At 30.9% G+C, this 18,153-nt stretch overlaps 1 protein-coding gene across 5 annotated transcripts in view; it reads left to right on the top strand.

The window, feature by feature from the left end:
• LOC119600058 overlaps window positions 1-18,153 on the top strand; it is a 564,032-nt gene that overhangs the window by 372,213 nt on the left and 173,666 nt on the right. For all 5 annotated transcript variants that reach the window (XM_037950082.1, XM_037950083.1, XM_037950081.1 and 2 more), the window contains one exon: window positions 11,415-11,808. In XM_037950082.1, coding sequence (XP_037806010.1) covers window positions 11,415-11,731 — 317 coding nt within the window. In that variant the 3' untranslated portion in view covers window positions 11,732-11,808. The remainder of the gene's footprint in view (window positions 1-11,414; window positions 11,809-18,153) is intronic.

The following is an 18,153-nucleotide window of genomic DNA, read 5'->3' as shown; positions in this document are numbered from 1 at the left end:
CAAAATAACACAGGGAGCGTATGTTACAAATTTAGACATAAATATGTACGCATATCATTTGTTTATACCAGGAATAAATTAGGAACACAATTTTTATATCTACTTTATATACAAGAAAACATGTTATTAAGCATGTTAAAAATAATATTTGTTCCCTTGAAAATAGTTTTAATACTATTTATTAAAAATTACTCAGTAATAAAGATCAATTATGAGAAATATGAATGCATATGAACATCCATACATTCATTCATACATGCATACATACAAACAAACATACATACATATATACATATATACATACATACATACATACAAACATACATACATACATACATACATACATACATACATACATACATACATACATACATACATACATACATACATACATACATACATACATACATACATACATACATACATACATACATACATACATACATACATACATACATACATACATACATACATACATACATACATACATACATACATACATACATACATACATACATACATACATACATACATACATACATACATACATACATACATACATACATTCATATGAACGTATTTATATAGTAATTGAACATCTGGATATGTGGTATCTACGTACATATCAACAGCTCTAATATGGGTTCATATATGATTCCACATATATGGAACATAATATTAGTTTTGAAATCATATATTTTCATATATGATCGCATATATCGCAAAATTATTTATGGATGTTCATATATGATCCCATATATGACAAAAGTGTTCATATATGCGTCCATATATGCGTCCATATATGACTCAATTCTCCATATATGGTTCCATATATGCATCCATATATAATAAAATTTTTCATATATGATCATATATGAACCCATACATGTTCATATATGAAACCATATATATTCATACATATTCATACATGTTCATATATAATCATATATGACCGTTTTTAGCTGGGTACAGATGATTTCATTTGTGCCTTCCCTTTAGACTTTTAATTAAAAATATCATTATAATTGTAAACTCAATTTCAAAAATATTCACAACCAAACATTTTTCCGTTACGCATCAACAAACTCGTTCAATGGAACGTTTCTGGAACTAGTTCTTTAATCAATGATTTAAGCAGCGTTGTCACTTTGATCCAATTGGACCAAAATTGGTAGTTTTAAATCTCTGAAATGACTTTTGGTAGTTTTATTGGTAGGTTTAAATTTTGGTCCAAATTTGGTAGGATGAGATAATTTTGATCTCTTGCATATGAATTTATAAACATTCCATATAACAAGGTTATATGGCAAAGTAATAATAATTTTAATAAATACGTCAATCTTAAGTTTATCCTTGTTATACCCTACACCACTTTAGTGGGGAGGGTATATTGGATTTATGCTGATGTTTGTAACGCACAATAATATTGGTCCTATACTCACCTTAAAGTATACCAATCGGCATAGAATCATTTTATGAGTCGATTTAGCTATGTCCGTCCGTCTGTCCGTCCATGTAAACCTTGTAATCAAACGACAGGTCGCAATTTTGAAGATAATTCTATGAAATTTTGCACATGATCTTCTACTGTCCCAGGGATGAAGTCTTTTGAAAATGGTTAACATCGGTCCATTTTCTCACCTAGCCCCCATACAACTGAACCCCCGAATAGGGCTTGTAAACCTTTTAATCAAACCACAGGTCGCAATTTTGAAGATAATTCAATCAAATTTGGCAGATGATCTTCTATGGTACCGGAGACGAAGCCTATTGAAAATGGTTAACATTGGTCCATTATTTCACCTAGCCCCATACAACTGAACCCGACGAATAGGGATTTTAAGTTTATAATTATGTTTAATATACTCGTATCTCGCCAAAAAGCTGCAAAACCAAGTTCTATACTAGCCTTGATGACTCTCATGAATTTTATAATTATAGGGTCTCATTTGACCATAGCCCTTATACAAATCCCCCTTCAAAATTTGACTTAAATGTCCACAATTTTATTCAGCAATAAATGGCTTAAGTATAATTCAAGGCAAGGAGAAATTCAACTTAAATGCTTTATTATGAAAACTAAATCACATTTTATATTTTGTAACAGGTGTAGGGAATTATATGGCCGGACTCGCCCGACTATAATTTCTTACTTGTTAAGTTTATATTGTTTGTTCTAAGAAAATATTAAGTTTCTATGTTAGTAAGTTTGTTAGTTTGAAATGATGATGTTACATAAAATCCGTAGGAATACTTCTAGGCCTGCATCGTTCCCGTTGTGAACTTCCTAACCAATGCCTCAGGTGGGAATCGAACGCGCGACGTCAGGTCTGACTATAACTAACTTACTGGAGGCCACACTAATTCATTTTTTTTCTAAGAAGCCAGATTCATGAATGAATATATAATTTGGTGGGTCTACTACCTTACAAACGGAATCACAAAAATAATATACCCCAAACTTTTTTGATGGGTATATAAATATTAGGGGTATATTGATTTTGTGATTCCGTTTGTAAGTATATATTTTTTCTAGGTTCTGATTAGATTCTAAGACGATATAGCCATGTCCGCCCGTATGTCTGTTGAAACAGTTGTTTAAGAACCGAAATCTATGTCGATTGGTCCACAATTGATCCTATTACAGCCATATAGCCCCTTTTACGGAAAATAATTTTATTATCAATAAATATCAAATTAGTTAACCGTAGTATAATAAAAGGATTTGTCCATAAAGTCCTCAATTTATACGATAGATGCTGATGGTGGATATACATATATGATTTGTCATAGCCGAATATAATACTATTACTCGGGAATGATTTTGGTACAAATTTTGTCGAAAGCAGAAATTGTGTATTTCATAACCAAAGTATTTGGAAACTTTGACTAATTACTTAAAAGTGAAGCATTGATTCTTTGGAAAAAATCATTGTATGAAATTACACATTAGTTTTAAAAACAAGTTAGAGTACTATATATGCCGAATCTTAAATACCCTCCACCAGCAAGCTACTTTTTATTGAAACCCATTTAACTATCTAATTTTTAGATAACTTGGCAAAATTTTTGTTTCCGTATTGCGGGTACTAACATTTATGCATATGTCAAACTAATTTTAATTATGTCGAGATATATGTATGTATATTAATAGGCCAGTTTGAAAACATTTTAATATATTGATATATCTGTACACACAACATACTCATTTTGAATTTTATCCGGATGTAATCATTTAATTACGAATTAAGTGATTTTCAGAAGTATACCTTATATGGGAGCTAAGACAATCTATGGACCGATCCGGAAAAAAATTCCGTAGAATGATTTATATATACAAAATACACATTTATGTCGAATTTTATCCCGATAACTTTGATCGTCAATGTGCATTTGAGTAATTTTCGGAAAGGGTCCTTATAGGGGAGTTGTGACCAATTATCGACCGATAAGGAAAAAATATGCCAAAAAAAATCAAGTCGAATTTTACTACAATAGATTTATTAATTAATGAAATATTTGCGTTTAGGTGATTTTCGGAAGTGGACTTTATATGTATTTGTGTAAGGTTTGGTAGAATGATTTATATGCTTACAAGACATATTCAAGTCGTACTTTATCCCGATAGCTTTATTATTCAAAGAAATATATGCGTTTAACTGATTTTCGCAAGTGGACCCTCTATGGGAGCCTATCCGGAAAAAAATTCGTTGAGTGATTCATATAAAGACAAAACATATTTGTGTCGAATTTTATCAATATAACTTTATTTGACAATTAAATATGTGCGCTTAAGTGATTTTCGGAAGTGGGACTTATATGGGAGCTATGGTCTATAATGGACCGATCCGGGAAAAAAGTGGTAGAATGATTTATATGTACATAGAATATATTCAAGTCGAATTTTATCCTTATAGTTTTAGAATTTAATGAAATATCTGCGGAGCTATGGGAGCTATGACCAATTATGAGTCTATCCGGAAAAAATTTCGTAGAGTGACTTATATAAAGACAAAACATATTTGTGTCCAATTTTATCAAGATTGCATTATTTGACAATGAAATATGTGCTTTTAAGTGATTTTCGGAAGTGGGCCTTATATGGGAGCTATGACCAATAATGTACCGATCCGTAAAAAAAATTGTAAAATGATTTGAATATACACAAAACACGTTCTTGTCGAATTTTATCCCAATAGCTTTAGAATTCAATGAAATATATGCGTTTAAGTGATTTTTGGAAGTGGACCTTATATGGGAGCTATGACCAATTATGGGCCTATCCGAAAAAAATTTAGTAGAGTAATTCATATTTAGACAAAATATATTTGTGTCGAATTTTATCACGATAGCTTTATTTGACAATGATATATGTGTTTTTAAGAGATTTTCGGAAGTGGGCCTTTTATGGGAGCTCTGACCAATAATGGACCGATCGGTAAAAAAAATTGTAGAATGATTTGTATGTATACAAAACATATTTGTGTCGAATTTTTCCCGATAACTTTATAATTCAATGAAATATATCCGTTTAAGTGTTTTTAGGAAGTGGGAGCTATGACCAATTATGGGCCTATCCGGAAAAAATTTCGTAGAATGATTCATATTTAGTCTAAACATATTTGTGCCGAATTTTATCAAGATAGCTTTATTTGACAATGAAATATGAGCTTTTAAATGATTTTCAGAAGTGGGCCTTATATGGGAGCCATGACCAATTATGGACCGATTCGGAAAAAATTTCGTAGAGTGATTTATACATACACAAAATGTATTCATGTTAAATTTTATCTTGATAGCTTTATTTATCAGTGAAATATGCGCGTTTGAGTGATTTTCGAAAGAGGGCCTTATATGGGAGCTATGACGAATTGTGGACCGATACTAATCTACGTTGGTAGTTTGATTTTTGTTGATATTTTATTTACATGTGCAAAATTTTGAGTTGATACCAATATATTTGAGGAAGTTATTAACGATAAATCCATTTCCGGAAATATGTACCTTTGTATGGGGGCTACGGGAAATTTTGGATCGATTGTTTTGATTTTCAACATATCAATTATGTTTACAAAATTCATCGAATTATCTTTTGTAGTTTCTGAGAAAACGACTTAAGAATTACGAAAAACAACGCAATTTTTTTCGAGGTAGTCTGAAATTGTTACTCATAGCTTTTAACGTTGTGAACCGATTTTGCTGATTTTCAATACCAAACTGCTTAGGATAATAGCAAATAGTTTTTGGTGAATTTGGTTTATTTCTTTTGCTTAGTTTTAACGTGAGCGTGTTTTAGGCAGACGGACATAGCTAAATCGACTCAGAATTTCATAAGGATCAAGAATATATATACTTTGTTGGGTCTCAGATGAATATTTCTAGGTGTTACACACGGAATGACAAACTTATATATACCCTCTATCACCACTGATGGTGGTGGAGGCTATAATAATGGAACTCAAAACAGAAGCAATTGTCCCTAAGGAAAAATTTGGTAGTGTTTGGAACGATTTGGTAGATTTTGTCGGAATTAATTAAAATTTCTTACAATTATAATTCAAATTTCTTACAATTATAATTAAAATTTCTTACAATAAATTCGAGATATTTTTCTACTTGTTTGAAGTAGTTGTTTTTATACCCACCATCAGAAAAGGTGTGGGATATATTGATTTTGTCATTCCGTTTGTAACACATCGAAATATTGGTAGACCCACAAAAGTATATAAAAAATTATATATTAAATATATTAAATTCTAAGGCGATCTAGCCATGTCCGTCCATACGGTTTGATGATGGGTTTAATAGATTCGGCATAGCCGAATATAGCCCTCTTACTTGTTTAAATCTGGAGTATTTGTAACAATGAAAGAAATGATTTCATCGGAACTTTTTAATTACAACATTTTTCGTCATAACTGTTTCGAGAATTAATGGCGATATTATTCGGTGCAATGTCGGGGTTCCAGTATCTGGTTGTTTACTTCCGATCTAAAAAATTCAAAAAAAAAAATAATTGAATAAGCATTTCTAATTCCGTATTAAAATCATCCCATAATAACTGGATTTGGTACGTTCGAGTATTAAGGTAAAAACTTTATTTATGCAGTTAAAAAATACCAAAAAATAAAACTATTTTAGAAAAATTCTAGGGGAGCCATATAAAAAATCCTCTTTTTGGGATAAAGTAAGAATCGAAAAATTCTAAAACTATTTAGTTATTATAAACATTTTGTTCTGTATTAAAATCGACCCATAATAAGTGGTCCATTTGCGTACTAAGCTAAAAATATTATTTATGTAGTTTATTTTAAAAATTTAAATATTTTACAATAAAAAAACCTTATTTTTGTTAGCACTTTTTCTAGCATTTTTTCTTTATTTTTAGCACTTTCTAGCATTTTTCAAAACAATCTAGCAATTAGGTTTTGGCAACACTGGGGGTAGGGTTAATTATGGACCGATCCTCATAAAATTTGCTAGGGAGATTTTGGATCATATGAAACTTATTTATGTCGAATTTCATCCCTATATTCGTACTTTTGAAACAGATATGCCCATTAAAGCTGTTTTCGGGGGTCCACTTGTATGGGGGCTATCCGAAAACATGGACCGATATAGCCCATTTTCAATACCAAACAAACCTTATCTATAGAAAATATTTGTGGAAAATTTCAACCCTCTAGGTCATTCCGTTCGGACTCTATCGTGCTTTCAACAGACATCCGGACGGACATCCCTAGATCGTCTTAGAATTTAATAAGGACCCAGAATATATGTACTTTTACGGGTGTATGACCAATATTTCGATGTGTTAGAAACGGAATGACGAAATCAATATACCACCCCACATTTTTTATGGTGGGTATAAAAAGTACCAAAAATAGGTACAATTTTCAGCCCTTAAACGACCGAATATCCAAAAAGTACTAAATTAGAATTTTTATTATACCCTCCACCACCATCAGTGGTGATAGAGGGTATATATAAGTTTGTCATTCCGTGTGTAACACCAAGAAATATTCATCTGAGACCCAACAAAGTATATATATTCCGGGTCCTTATCAAATTTTGAGTCAATTTAGCTATGTCCGTCTGTCTGTCTGTCTGCCTAAAACACGCTTACGTTAAAACTAAGCAAAAGAAATGAACCATCAAAGTTCACCAAAAATATTCATTGTTATCCTAAGCAATTTGATATTGAAAATCATCAGGATCGGTTCACAATGTTAAAAGTTATGTGTAAAAATTTCAGACTACCTCGAAAAAATTACGGGTTTTTTCGTAATTCTTAAGTCGTTTTCTCAGAAACTACAAAATTTTGTCACACATTATTTTTCTTACCCAGGGATTAATTGTGTTGAAAATCAAAATAATTGATCCAAAATTTCACATAGCCCCCATACAAAGGTATATATTCCCAGAAATTAGTTTATCATTAATAACTCCCTCAAATATATCGGTATCAACACAAAATTTTGTACATACAAATATAATATGAACAGAAATCATACTATATGAATCACTCTATGAAATTTTTTTCGTATAGGACCACAATTGGTCATAGCTCTCATATAAGGTCCACTGCCGAAAATCACATAAACGCACATATTTCATTGACAAATAAAGCTATTGTGAAAAAATTCGAGATAAATATGTTTTGTGTACATACAAATCAATCTACGAAATTTTTTACGGATCGGTCCATTATTGGTCATAGCTCCCATATAAGGCCCACTTCCAAAAATCACTTAAACGTACATATTTCGTTGTCAAATAAAGTTATCTTGATAAAATTCGACACAAATATGTTTTGTCCTTATATGAATCACTCTACGAAATTTTTTCCGGATAGGCTCCCGTATAAGGTCCACTTACCAAAATCACTTAGACTCATATTTTTCTTTGAATAATAAAGCTATCGGGATAAAGTACGACTTGAATATGTTTTGTGAGCATATAAATATTCCTACCAAATTCTTTCCGGATCGGTCCATATTTTTAAAAAGCGCCTACATAAGGTCCACTTCAAAAAAATCATTCAAACGCATATATTTCATTATAAAATAAAGACATTTTGATAAAATTCGACACAAGTATGTTTCGTGTACATATATATTACCGGATAGGCCGTAATTGGTTATACCTCCTATATAAAGTCCACTTCCGAAAATCACCAAAACGCACATATTTCATTAATCTATTGGAGTAATATTCGACTTGATTTTTTTTATATAAATCATTATACGAAATTTTTTCCTTATCGGTCCTTAATTGGTCACAACTCCCATATAAGGACCATTTCCGAAAATTACTTAAATGCACATTGATAATCAAAGTTATCGTGATAAAATTCGACATAAATGTGTACTTTGTATATATAAATCATTCTACGGAAATTTTTCCAGATCGGTCCATAAGTTGTCTTAACTCCCATAAAAGGTTAACTTCTGAAAATCACTTAACATCACTTAATTCGTTATTAAATGATTATATCCGGATAAAATTCGACATGATTATGTTCTGTGTATAGATAAATCATTCTTTTAAAATGGACCTAATCAAAATTAGTTCGACATATGCATGAATGTTAGTATCCTCAATACGGAAACAAACATTTTGTCAAGTTATCTAAAAATTATATAATTAAATGGGTTTTAATAAAAAGTAACTTGCAGGTGGAGGGTATTTAAGATTCGGCATAGCCGAATATAGCACTCTAACTTGTTTTTTTGTTAAGTTATGAAGGAGTCAAAAACAGGAGTCATTTTGTGTGTTCACTGGTTTAAAAGATACATGGGGTGTAAAAAAAGTACCAAAATACAGTTTTTACCCGTTTATTCCCTAAAGGGGCCAAATTTGAAAAAAGCACTAGACACCTGTCCGCAGTTTTTGTATCATTTCTAGTTTAAGAGATATGAGGTTATCGAATTTGCCCTTTTTACCCCCTAAACATTCGAATTTCCAAAAATCCCGAGCCAGTAACGTTTGAATTTTATATATACAGAAGATATCAGTTGATACCGTCACTTCTTAACAGTGTTTTCAAATGTTTATAGTTGGAAAAACTGTATTACCTACATTTGTGTTAGAATTTTTTAATATTTAAGTATTTCTTATGTATTTTTCTATGCGTTTTTAGGTAAAACTGAAAAAATAACGAAATACTGAACAAATACAGAAGACTATATAAAATACAGAACATTTTCTCGTTTTTTAGCAAAGAATAATTTATACAGAACAGGGCTCTAAAATACAGTACTGTTCTGTATAATACAGAACGTCTGGTCAGCGTAGGTATAGCTAGTATACATATAAAATTTAGCAGGGTGTTTCATATCCATAATTGGTAATAACTGTCATATAAGATCCAATTCAGAAAATAAAGATATCGGAATAAAATTCCGCATAAATAAAAAAAATTTACATGAGTATATTTTGTGTGTATATTAAGGTGATCGATTATTCGACATTTTCCAAAAACCGGTTTTCGAATAGTTGGCATTTGAAAAAAACCGGTTGACATTTTTCAAATCCAGAAAAAAACGGTTAACTGGTTTTTCATTATAAATAACAAAATCTATTTTAATTTGAAAAAATGACGTTTATGTTTAAATTTGTTTAATAAAACATGGCATAACTGATTTTTAACAGTTTCGATCAAGTCGTCTGATTTACATTATTTCTTTAATGTAAAAAAAATGGAAAAACGTGGAACCCTTCTGTTAAACTTAAGGAACTACATATGTAATTCTAGCTTATTCTAAAATCCCTTTTTAGACAATTGGAATATAATCTTATGATTGATAAAATTTTATCAGACAGTTATTCCAATAAATGTTACAAATAACAAGTTAGAGTGCTATATTCGGCTATGCCGAATCTTAAATACCCTTCACCAGCAAGCTACTTTTTATTAAAACCCATTTAACTATCTAATCTTTAGATAACTTGGCAAAATTTTTGTTTCCGTATTGAGGGTAATAACATTTATGCATATGTCCAATTAATTTTGTTTAGGTCGAGAAAAATTTATGTTAACAGGCCAGTTCGAAAACATTTTAATATAATGATTTATCTATACACAGAACGTACTCATTTTGAATTTTATCCGGATATAATCATTTAATAACAAATTAAGTGGTATTAAGTGATTTTCAGCAGTATACCTTATATGGGAGCTAAGACCACTTATGGACCGATCCGGAAAAAAATTCCGTAGATCCGGAAAAAATTTGGTGGAATGATTTTAATATACACAAGTCATATTTGTATCGAATTTTATTCCAATAGCTTTATAATTCAATGAAATATATGCGTTTAAGTGATTATCGGAAGTGGACCTTATAGTAGAGTAATTCATATTTAGACAAAATATATTTATGTCGAATTTTATTACGATAGCTTCATTTGACAATGTGTTTTAAGTGATTTTCGGAAGTGGATCTTTTATGGGAGCTATGACCAATAATGGACCGATTTTGCAGATTGATTTGTATGTATACAAAACATATTTGCGTCGAATTTCATCCCAATAGCTTTATAATTCAATGAAATATATGCGTTTAAGTGATTTTCGGAAGTGGACCTTAAATGGGAGCTAAGACCAATTATGGGCCTATCCGGAAAAAATTTCGTAGAGTGATTCATATTTAGACTAATCATATTTATGTCGAATTTTATCAACATCGCTTTATTTGACAACGAAATATGAGCTTTTAAATGATTTTCGGAAGTGGGCCTTATATGGGAGCTATGACCAATAATGGACCGATCCGTAAAAAATTTGGTAAAATGATTTTTATGTACACAAAACATATCCAACTCGAATTTTATCACAATAGCTTTATTCATCAATAAAATATGTGCATTTAGGTGATTTACCCAGAATATGTATACTTTGTTGGGTCTTAGATGAATATTTCTTGGTGTTACACACTGAACGACAAACTTATATGTATCCTCTATCACCACTGATGGTGGTGGAGGGTATAAAAATTGTTAATTAATTAGGAAAATCAAAAAAGTAATCTTTGAATACAAAACAAATAAAAATATTCGAAACCGGTTTTTAAAAAGTAAAAAACCGGTTTATTCGATATTCGAAAAACCGGGTTATTCGATATTCGATCACCCTAGTGTATATAGAAATCTTTGTAAAATATATTTCATTTCAATAACGATTAATCGATAAATCATTCTACGAAATTTTGTTCGGATTGGTCATTAATTTGCCATATCATATTACTAATTGATTTCTAAATGATAGCACCCTCATCACGGATGCAAAATTTTAACTTCCACAATTTATTTAATACGTATCTAAAATAATTTAGAAGGCTTTTGGTAAAAAGCAACTTTATATCCATTTTCTTTATATGTATGGTTAATTTATTTTGTTTTAAATATTTCAGGAGAACAACCCGCCGCTATGCAAACTAGCAAGGGCATTGGAATAACGCCGAATGCCCACTTGGCAATTGTGACATTCTGCATATTTTCAATTGCAACGTGGCACTATTCATCCATATCACAAGTTTCTAATTTAATTTCAGTTTATAACGTCTTACAACACAAACATTTTATGCACTTAAAACAAACAAAACAAATGCAACATATTCAGCTGAACCCAAATTTTCAAAGAAATTTTAATATACGCTACCGTTGCAAAGAATGGCATACAACTAGCACAAAATATGAAAACTTTCATCGATCACATCGACTAAGGTGACTAGAATCACACCTAAGCGTTGCTTAAAAACGAGAAAAACTAAAATTACCTAAATCATCTAATATAAACTAATAAAGGTGCGTAAAACTAAAAAATATTACTTATTTATTAGATGTCCTTTAAAATGTGTTATTTTATTGCAAATTGTGTAATATTAAAAAATTTAAAATTAAAAGTATTGAGTATTTAGGAAGACGAGTTTTAAAGGCGCCTTTGATCTGAACTCTTTAGATTTTAAAATTCTATATAATTTTTAATAACAAATCATTATACCCTACACCACTTTAGTCGGGAGGGTATATTGGGTTTGTGCTGATGTTTGTAACGCACAATAATATTGGTCCTATACCCGCCTTAAAGTATACCATGTAAACATTGTGATCAAACTAAAGGTCGCAATTTTGAAGACAATTCCATGAAATTTGGCACATGATCTTCTATGGTCCAGGGGATCCCCGAATAGGGCTTGTAAACCTTGTAATCAAACTACAGGTCGCAATTTTGAAGATAATTCAATGAAATTTGGCACATGACTTTCTGTGGTACCGGAGACGAAGCCTATTGAAAATGGTCAACAACGGTCCATTATTTCACCTAGCCCCCATGTAACTGAAACCGTCGAAATGGGCTTTTAAGTTCATAATTATGTTTAATATACTCGTATCTCGACAATAAGCTGCAAAACCAAGTTCTTATAAGCTGCAAAACCAAGCCTTGATGACCCTCATGAATTTTATAATTATAGGGTCTCATTTGAATATACCCCTATTCAAAGCCCCCTTCAAATTTGACTACAATTCAAGGCAAGGTACAACTCAACTTAAATGCTTTATTAAAAAACTAAATCACATTTATTTTTGTAACAGGTGTAGGGTATTATATGTTCGGCCTCGCCCGACTATAATTTCTTACTTGTTATACCCTCCACCACCATCAGTGGTGATAGAGCGTATATATAGGTTTGTCATTCCGTGTGTAACACCAAGAAATAGTCATCTGAGACCCAACAAATTATATATATTCCGGGTGCTTATCAAATTCTGAGTCGATTTAGCTATGTCCGTCTGTCTGCCCAAAACACGCTCACGTTAAAACTAAGCAAAGGAAGTAAACCAAATTCACAAGAAATATTCATTGTTATCCTAATCAGTTTAGTATTAAAAATGAGCAAAATCGGTTCACATCGAGAAAAGTTATGAATCAAAATTTAAAACAACACCGAAAAAAATACGCTCTTTTACACATTCTGATGTAATTTTCACGAAAACTATACAATATAATTCCATGAAAATCATCATACGTTCGTTTCTACACGAGGGTTTGATCCCTGTTGAAAATTGTCGGAATCGGTCCACAACTTCATATACCTCCCATATAAATGTTCATATTCCCGGAAAATGAGTTTATTGTTAATAACAATCGTTAGAATGTCTATATCTTTACAAAATTTTGCACGTTTTAGTTTTATGTCATACAGAAGAAAAATTTTCTGGATCGGTCCATAATTGGTCGTAGCTCCCATACAAGGTGTTCTCCCGAAAAACACTTAAACGCACATTACTCATTACCAAATAAATATATGCATACAAAATTTGGCACAACTGTTACTTTTGTACTTAAAAATGTAATTCTAAAATTTATTCGCGATCGGTCCATATTTGGTCATAAGTCCCATACAAGGTCCCCTCCCGAAAATCACTTAAACGCTTAAACTAAATAAGATATCCAACAAACTAAAATAAGATATCCATACAAGATTTCGCACAAATATTTCCTTTATATACAGAAATGTTGCTGTAGATGTTTTATTCGAATCGGTCCATAATTCGAATCGGTCCAAATATTTCTTTTATATACAGAAATGTTACTGTAGATTTTTTTTCGGATCGGTCCATATTTAGTCGTAGCTCCAATAAAAGGTCCCCTTCAGAAAAACACTTAAACGCACATAACTCGTTATCAAATAATAATAACCATACAAAATTTGGCACAAACATTACTTTTGTACTCAGAAATGTAATTTTAAAATTCATTCACGATCAGTCCATATTAGGTCATAGGTCCCATACAAGGTCTCCTCCAGAAAGTCACTTAAACGCACATAACTCATTACTAAATTAAGCTATCCACAAAATATATCGCATAAATATTGCTTTTATGTACAGAAATATTACTGTACATTTTTTTCGAATCGGTCCACCATTGGTCATAGCTCCCATACAAGGTCCCCTTCATAAAAACATTTAAATGCATATAACTCATTACCAAATAATGGTATCCATACAAAATTTGACAGAAACATTACTATTGTAATTTAAAATTTGTATTTTAAAATTATATTATATTTAGATCGGTCCATATTTTGCTTTTATGTACAGAAATATAGCTGGAAAATTTGTTTACGATCGCTCTACAATTGGTCAGATCTCCCATACCACGTCACTTCTCAAAAATCACTTTAACCGTATTTAACTAGTTGCGTTATCTTTAGTAAAATTGTTTAGTATAAACACTTCTTGTACAACAATATATTTGTATTTGCCCTGCCAGCAACTCAACTAACTTTAAATGCATTAAAAGCCGACTTTTTCATCAACTACCCTGCCAGCAACTCAACTAACTTTAAATGCATTAAAAGTCGACTTTTTCATCAACTAGTTATGGTTGATTCTTGGATTATTTTTAATGGAGCCAACTGACTATTTTAACATGGCAATGTCCTACGCAGTAGTCAATTGTCCGACTCTGCATAACTTTTCAACTAGCTTAAAGTTAGTTGCTAAAAAATTAGCTTAAAGGTAACTCTTTATTAACTAACTTAAAGTTCGTTGCAGAAAAGTCAAGTAATAGTTTTCTTTTGTATTCCCTACTGTATTAATTAATTACATGTTAATTAAATATATTTAAAATTTAACTACTAGTTATCTAAATTACATTTCGCTTTAATACAAGTTATGATATTAGTTCGTTAAAATTAATAGACATCAGTTTTGAAATATTTAACCTTTTGTAATTAATTTTTCCAATTTACTGACTCTAATTTCACAACGTATACAAGAAAATGACAAAAATGTAAAACAAAATTCCAAATAATAAAGAAACATGAGAAAACATGTCGAAACAAAATGCTCTCCAGATAATTTTGGGGTACTCCCGCATTATATGATAGTTAGCTTGTAGCTAGTCTTTAAAAGTCGGTTGTTTACGTTAATAAATACCAAATTTTGGAACATTTCTGCATTACATTGTTGTTCGTTTATAGTCAGTTAGTTAAAATTAACAAATAAAATCATAATAATAGAGAAACAAGAGAAAACATGTTGAAATACAATTAATTCTCTCCAGATAATTTTGAGGCACTTTTACATTACATTATAGTTAGCTTGTAGCTAGTATTTAAAAATCGGTTCTTTACGTTGCCAAATACAAAATTTCGGGACAGCTCTGCATTACATTGTAGTTAGCTTATAGTCAGTATGTAAAAGTAAACTAGAAGTGAATTTTTCTCGTAGTCGACTACAAAATTGCTGGCAGGGTAGTTATGGTTGATTCTTGGATTATTTTTAATGGGGCCAACTGACTATTTTAACATGGCGATGTCCTACGCAGTAGTCAATTGTCCGACTCTGCATGACTTTTCAACTAGCTTAAAGTTAGTTACTTAAAGTTAGTTGCAGAAAAGTCAAGTAATAGTTTTCTTTTGTATTCCCTACTGTATTAATTAATTACATTTTTATTAAATATATTTAAAATTTAACTACTAGTTACCTAAATTACATTTCGCTTTAATAAAAGTTATGATATTAGTTCTTTAAAATTAATAGACATCAGTTTTCTGCAGGGGAACTAATAATAACACCGGTATCCATAAAATTATGACTGATTTGTTCATTATTTCCATGATTCCCATTGATCCAAATCTAAAATAAATTTTAAAATGTTATTAACATTACACATAATTTAGGGCCGAGTTTTGAAATATTTAACCTTTTATAATTAATTTTTCCAATTTACTGACTATAATTTCACAACGTATACAAGAAAATGACAAAAATGTAAAACAAAATTCCAAATAATAAAGAAACATGAGAAAACATTCGAAACAAAATGCTCTCCAAATAATTTTGGGGTACTCCCGCATTATATAGTTAGCTTGTAGCTAGTCTTTAAAAGTCGGTTGTTTACGTTAATAAATACCAAATTTTGGAACATTTCTGCATTACATTGTTGTTCGTTTATAGTCAGTCTACTAAAGTTAACAAATAAAATCATAATAATAGAGAAACAAGAGAAAACATGTTGAAATACAATTAATTCTCTCCAGATAATTTTGAGGCACTTCTGCATTACATTATAGTTAGCTTGTAGTTAGTATTTAAAAGTCGGTTCTTTACGTTGCCAAATACAAAATTTCGGGACAGCTCTGCATTACATTGTAGTTAGCTTATAGTCAGTCTGTAAAAGTAAACTAGAAGTGAATTTTTCTCGTAGTCGACTACAAAATTGCTGGCAGGGTCCTTAAACCTTTCACACACATACAAATTATTAATTATCGCTAAAACATATTTAAGGGCGCTATATAGAAATATAAAAGAAAATGGTGTTTGTAATGTTCAATAAATCTTGCAATTAAGCATTTAAACCTTGGGCTTATTAATAAAAAAGTAGCTGGTGGAGGGTATTTAAGATTCGGCTCAGCCGAATATAGCACTCTAACTTGTTTTTAATTTAATCTTAATACGATTTATTGACAATAAACTATTAATATATTTAAATTGTAAGGCGATCTAGCCATGTTCGTCTGTTTAAAGCACGATAGAGTCCGAACGGAAAGAGCTGGTTAGTTGAAATTTTGAAATATTTCCTATAGGTTAGGTTTGTTTGGTATTGAAAATTGGCAATATCGGTCCACGTTTTCGCATAGTCCCCATAAAAGTGGACCCCGAAAACAGCAACAGTCATAACTCTTTTAAAAATGGAAGTATAGCAATGAAATTCGACATAAATAAGATTTCTATGTTACAAAATCTCTCAACCATTTATGAGGATCGGTCCATAATTGAACCTATCCCCCATATAAGGTCCCCTTAAGAAAATGACTTTAATGCTCATTACTGGCTTAAAAATGCGAGTGTAGCGATCAAATTCGACACAAATAAGTTTCTTACAAGTCACAATATCTCTACCGGATATTATGAGAATCGGTCCATAACTTTACCTACCCTTCATATAAGGACCCCTTCAGAAAATTACTTTAAAGCTCATTACTGCCTTATATATTCGAATATAGCGATTAAATTTGACAAAAATAAGTTTAATACGTGTCAAAATCTGGTAGGCAGATTTGTAAGAGGATCGGTTCATAATTGACCCTATTCCCCACATAAGTTTCCCTTCAGAAAATTACTTTAATTAATTAATTAATTAATTTAGTACGGAAGGGATCGGCAATTCAACATTCAGAAAATTATTTCACGCTTATTACTGGCATGAAAATACGAGTACAACGGTGAAATTCGATATAAACACACATGACTGAACTAAAAATACGGGTACAGTGATGAAATTTGATGAAAAAAATAAGTTTTTGTAACATACAACTTGCAACACTAGCGTTGTCTCATGTAGATGTTTGTTGATATGGAACCAGTTTATAAATGATTAGCAAAAAAGTTTTAGAAACAATAGAAAAGACGATTGGGAGCCTTTGTACTGCTAGCTGACATTCTACTGGGGTGGGTTCTTGTCCTCTATAATTTCTTATTTCTCATATCCTTAAATTGTATTCTAACACATAATATTGTAGACTCCCTTGCCTCGGTACTACAAATCAAATATAAATCAAAACCAATTACAAACACCAATTTCTTTTATATTTCTATAGCGCCCTAAAATATGATTTAGCAATAATTAATAATTTGTACGCGTGTGAAAGGTTTAAGGAAATACAAATATATTGTTGTACACAAAGTGTTTATACTAAACTGATTTGTACCGATTCGAATTATGGACCAATTCGAAAAAAACATCTACAGTAACATTTCTGTATATAAAAGAAATATTTGTGCGAAATCTTGTATGAATATCTTATTTTAGAAATGAGTTATGTGCGTTTAAATGATTTTCGGGAGAACACCTTGTATGGGTGCTACGGTTAATTATGGACCGATCCAGAAAATTTTTCTTCTGTATGAATTCTTTTGACATAAAACTTAAACGTGCAAAATTTGGGAGGTATATGAAGTTGTGGACCGATTCCGACAATTTTCAACAGGGATCAAGCCCGCGTGTAGAAACGAACATATGATGATTTTCATGGAATTATATTGCATAGTTTTCGTGAAAATTACATCAGAATGTGTAAAAAAACGTATTTTTTTCGGAGTTGTTTTAAATTTTTATTCATAACTTTTCTCGATGTG

Source organism: Lucilia sericata, unplaced genomic scaffold (assembly GCF_015586225.1).
Source record: "Lucilia sericata isolate MDLA Ls3-8-SP2 unplaced genomic scaffold, ASM1558622v1 Contig000102F_arrow, whole genome shotgun sequence".
NCBI classification, from domain to species: domain Eukaryota; kingdom Metazoa; phylum Arthropoda; class Insecta; order Diptera; family Calliphoridae; genus Lucilia; species Lucilia sericata.
Note: the sequence above shows the minus strand (reverse complement) of the source record. Positions and strands in the feature narration are given on the sequence as shown.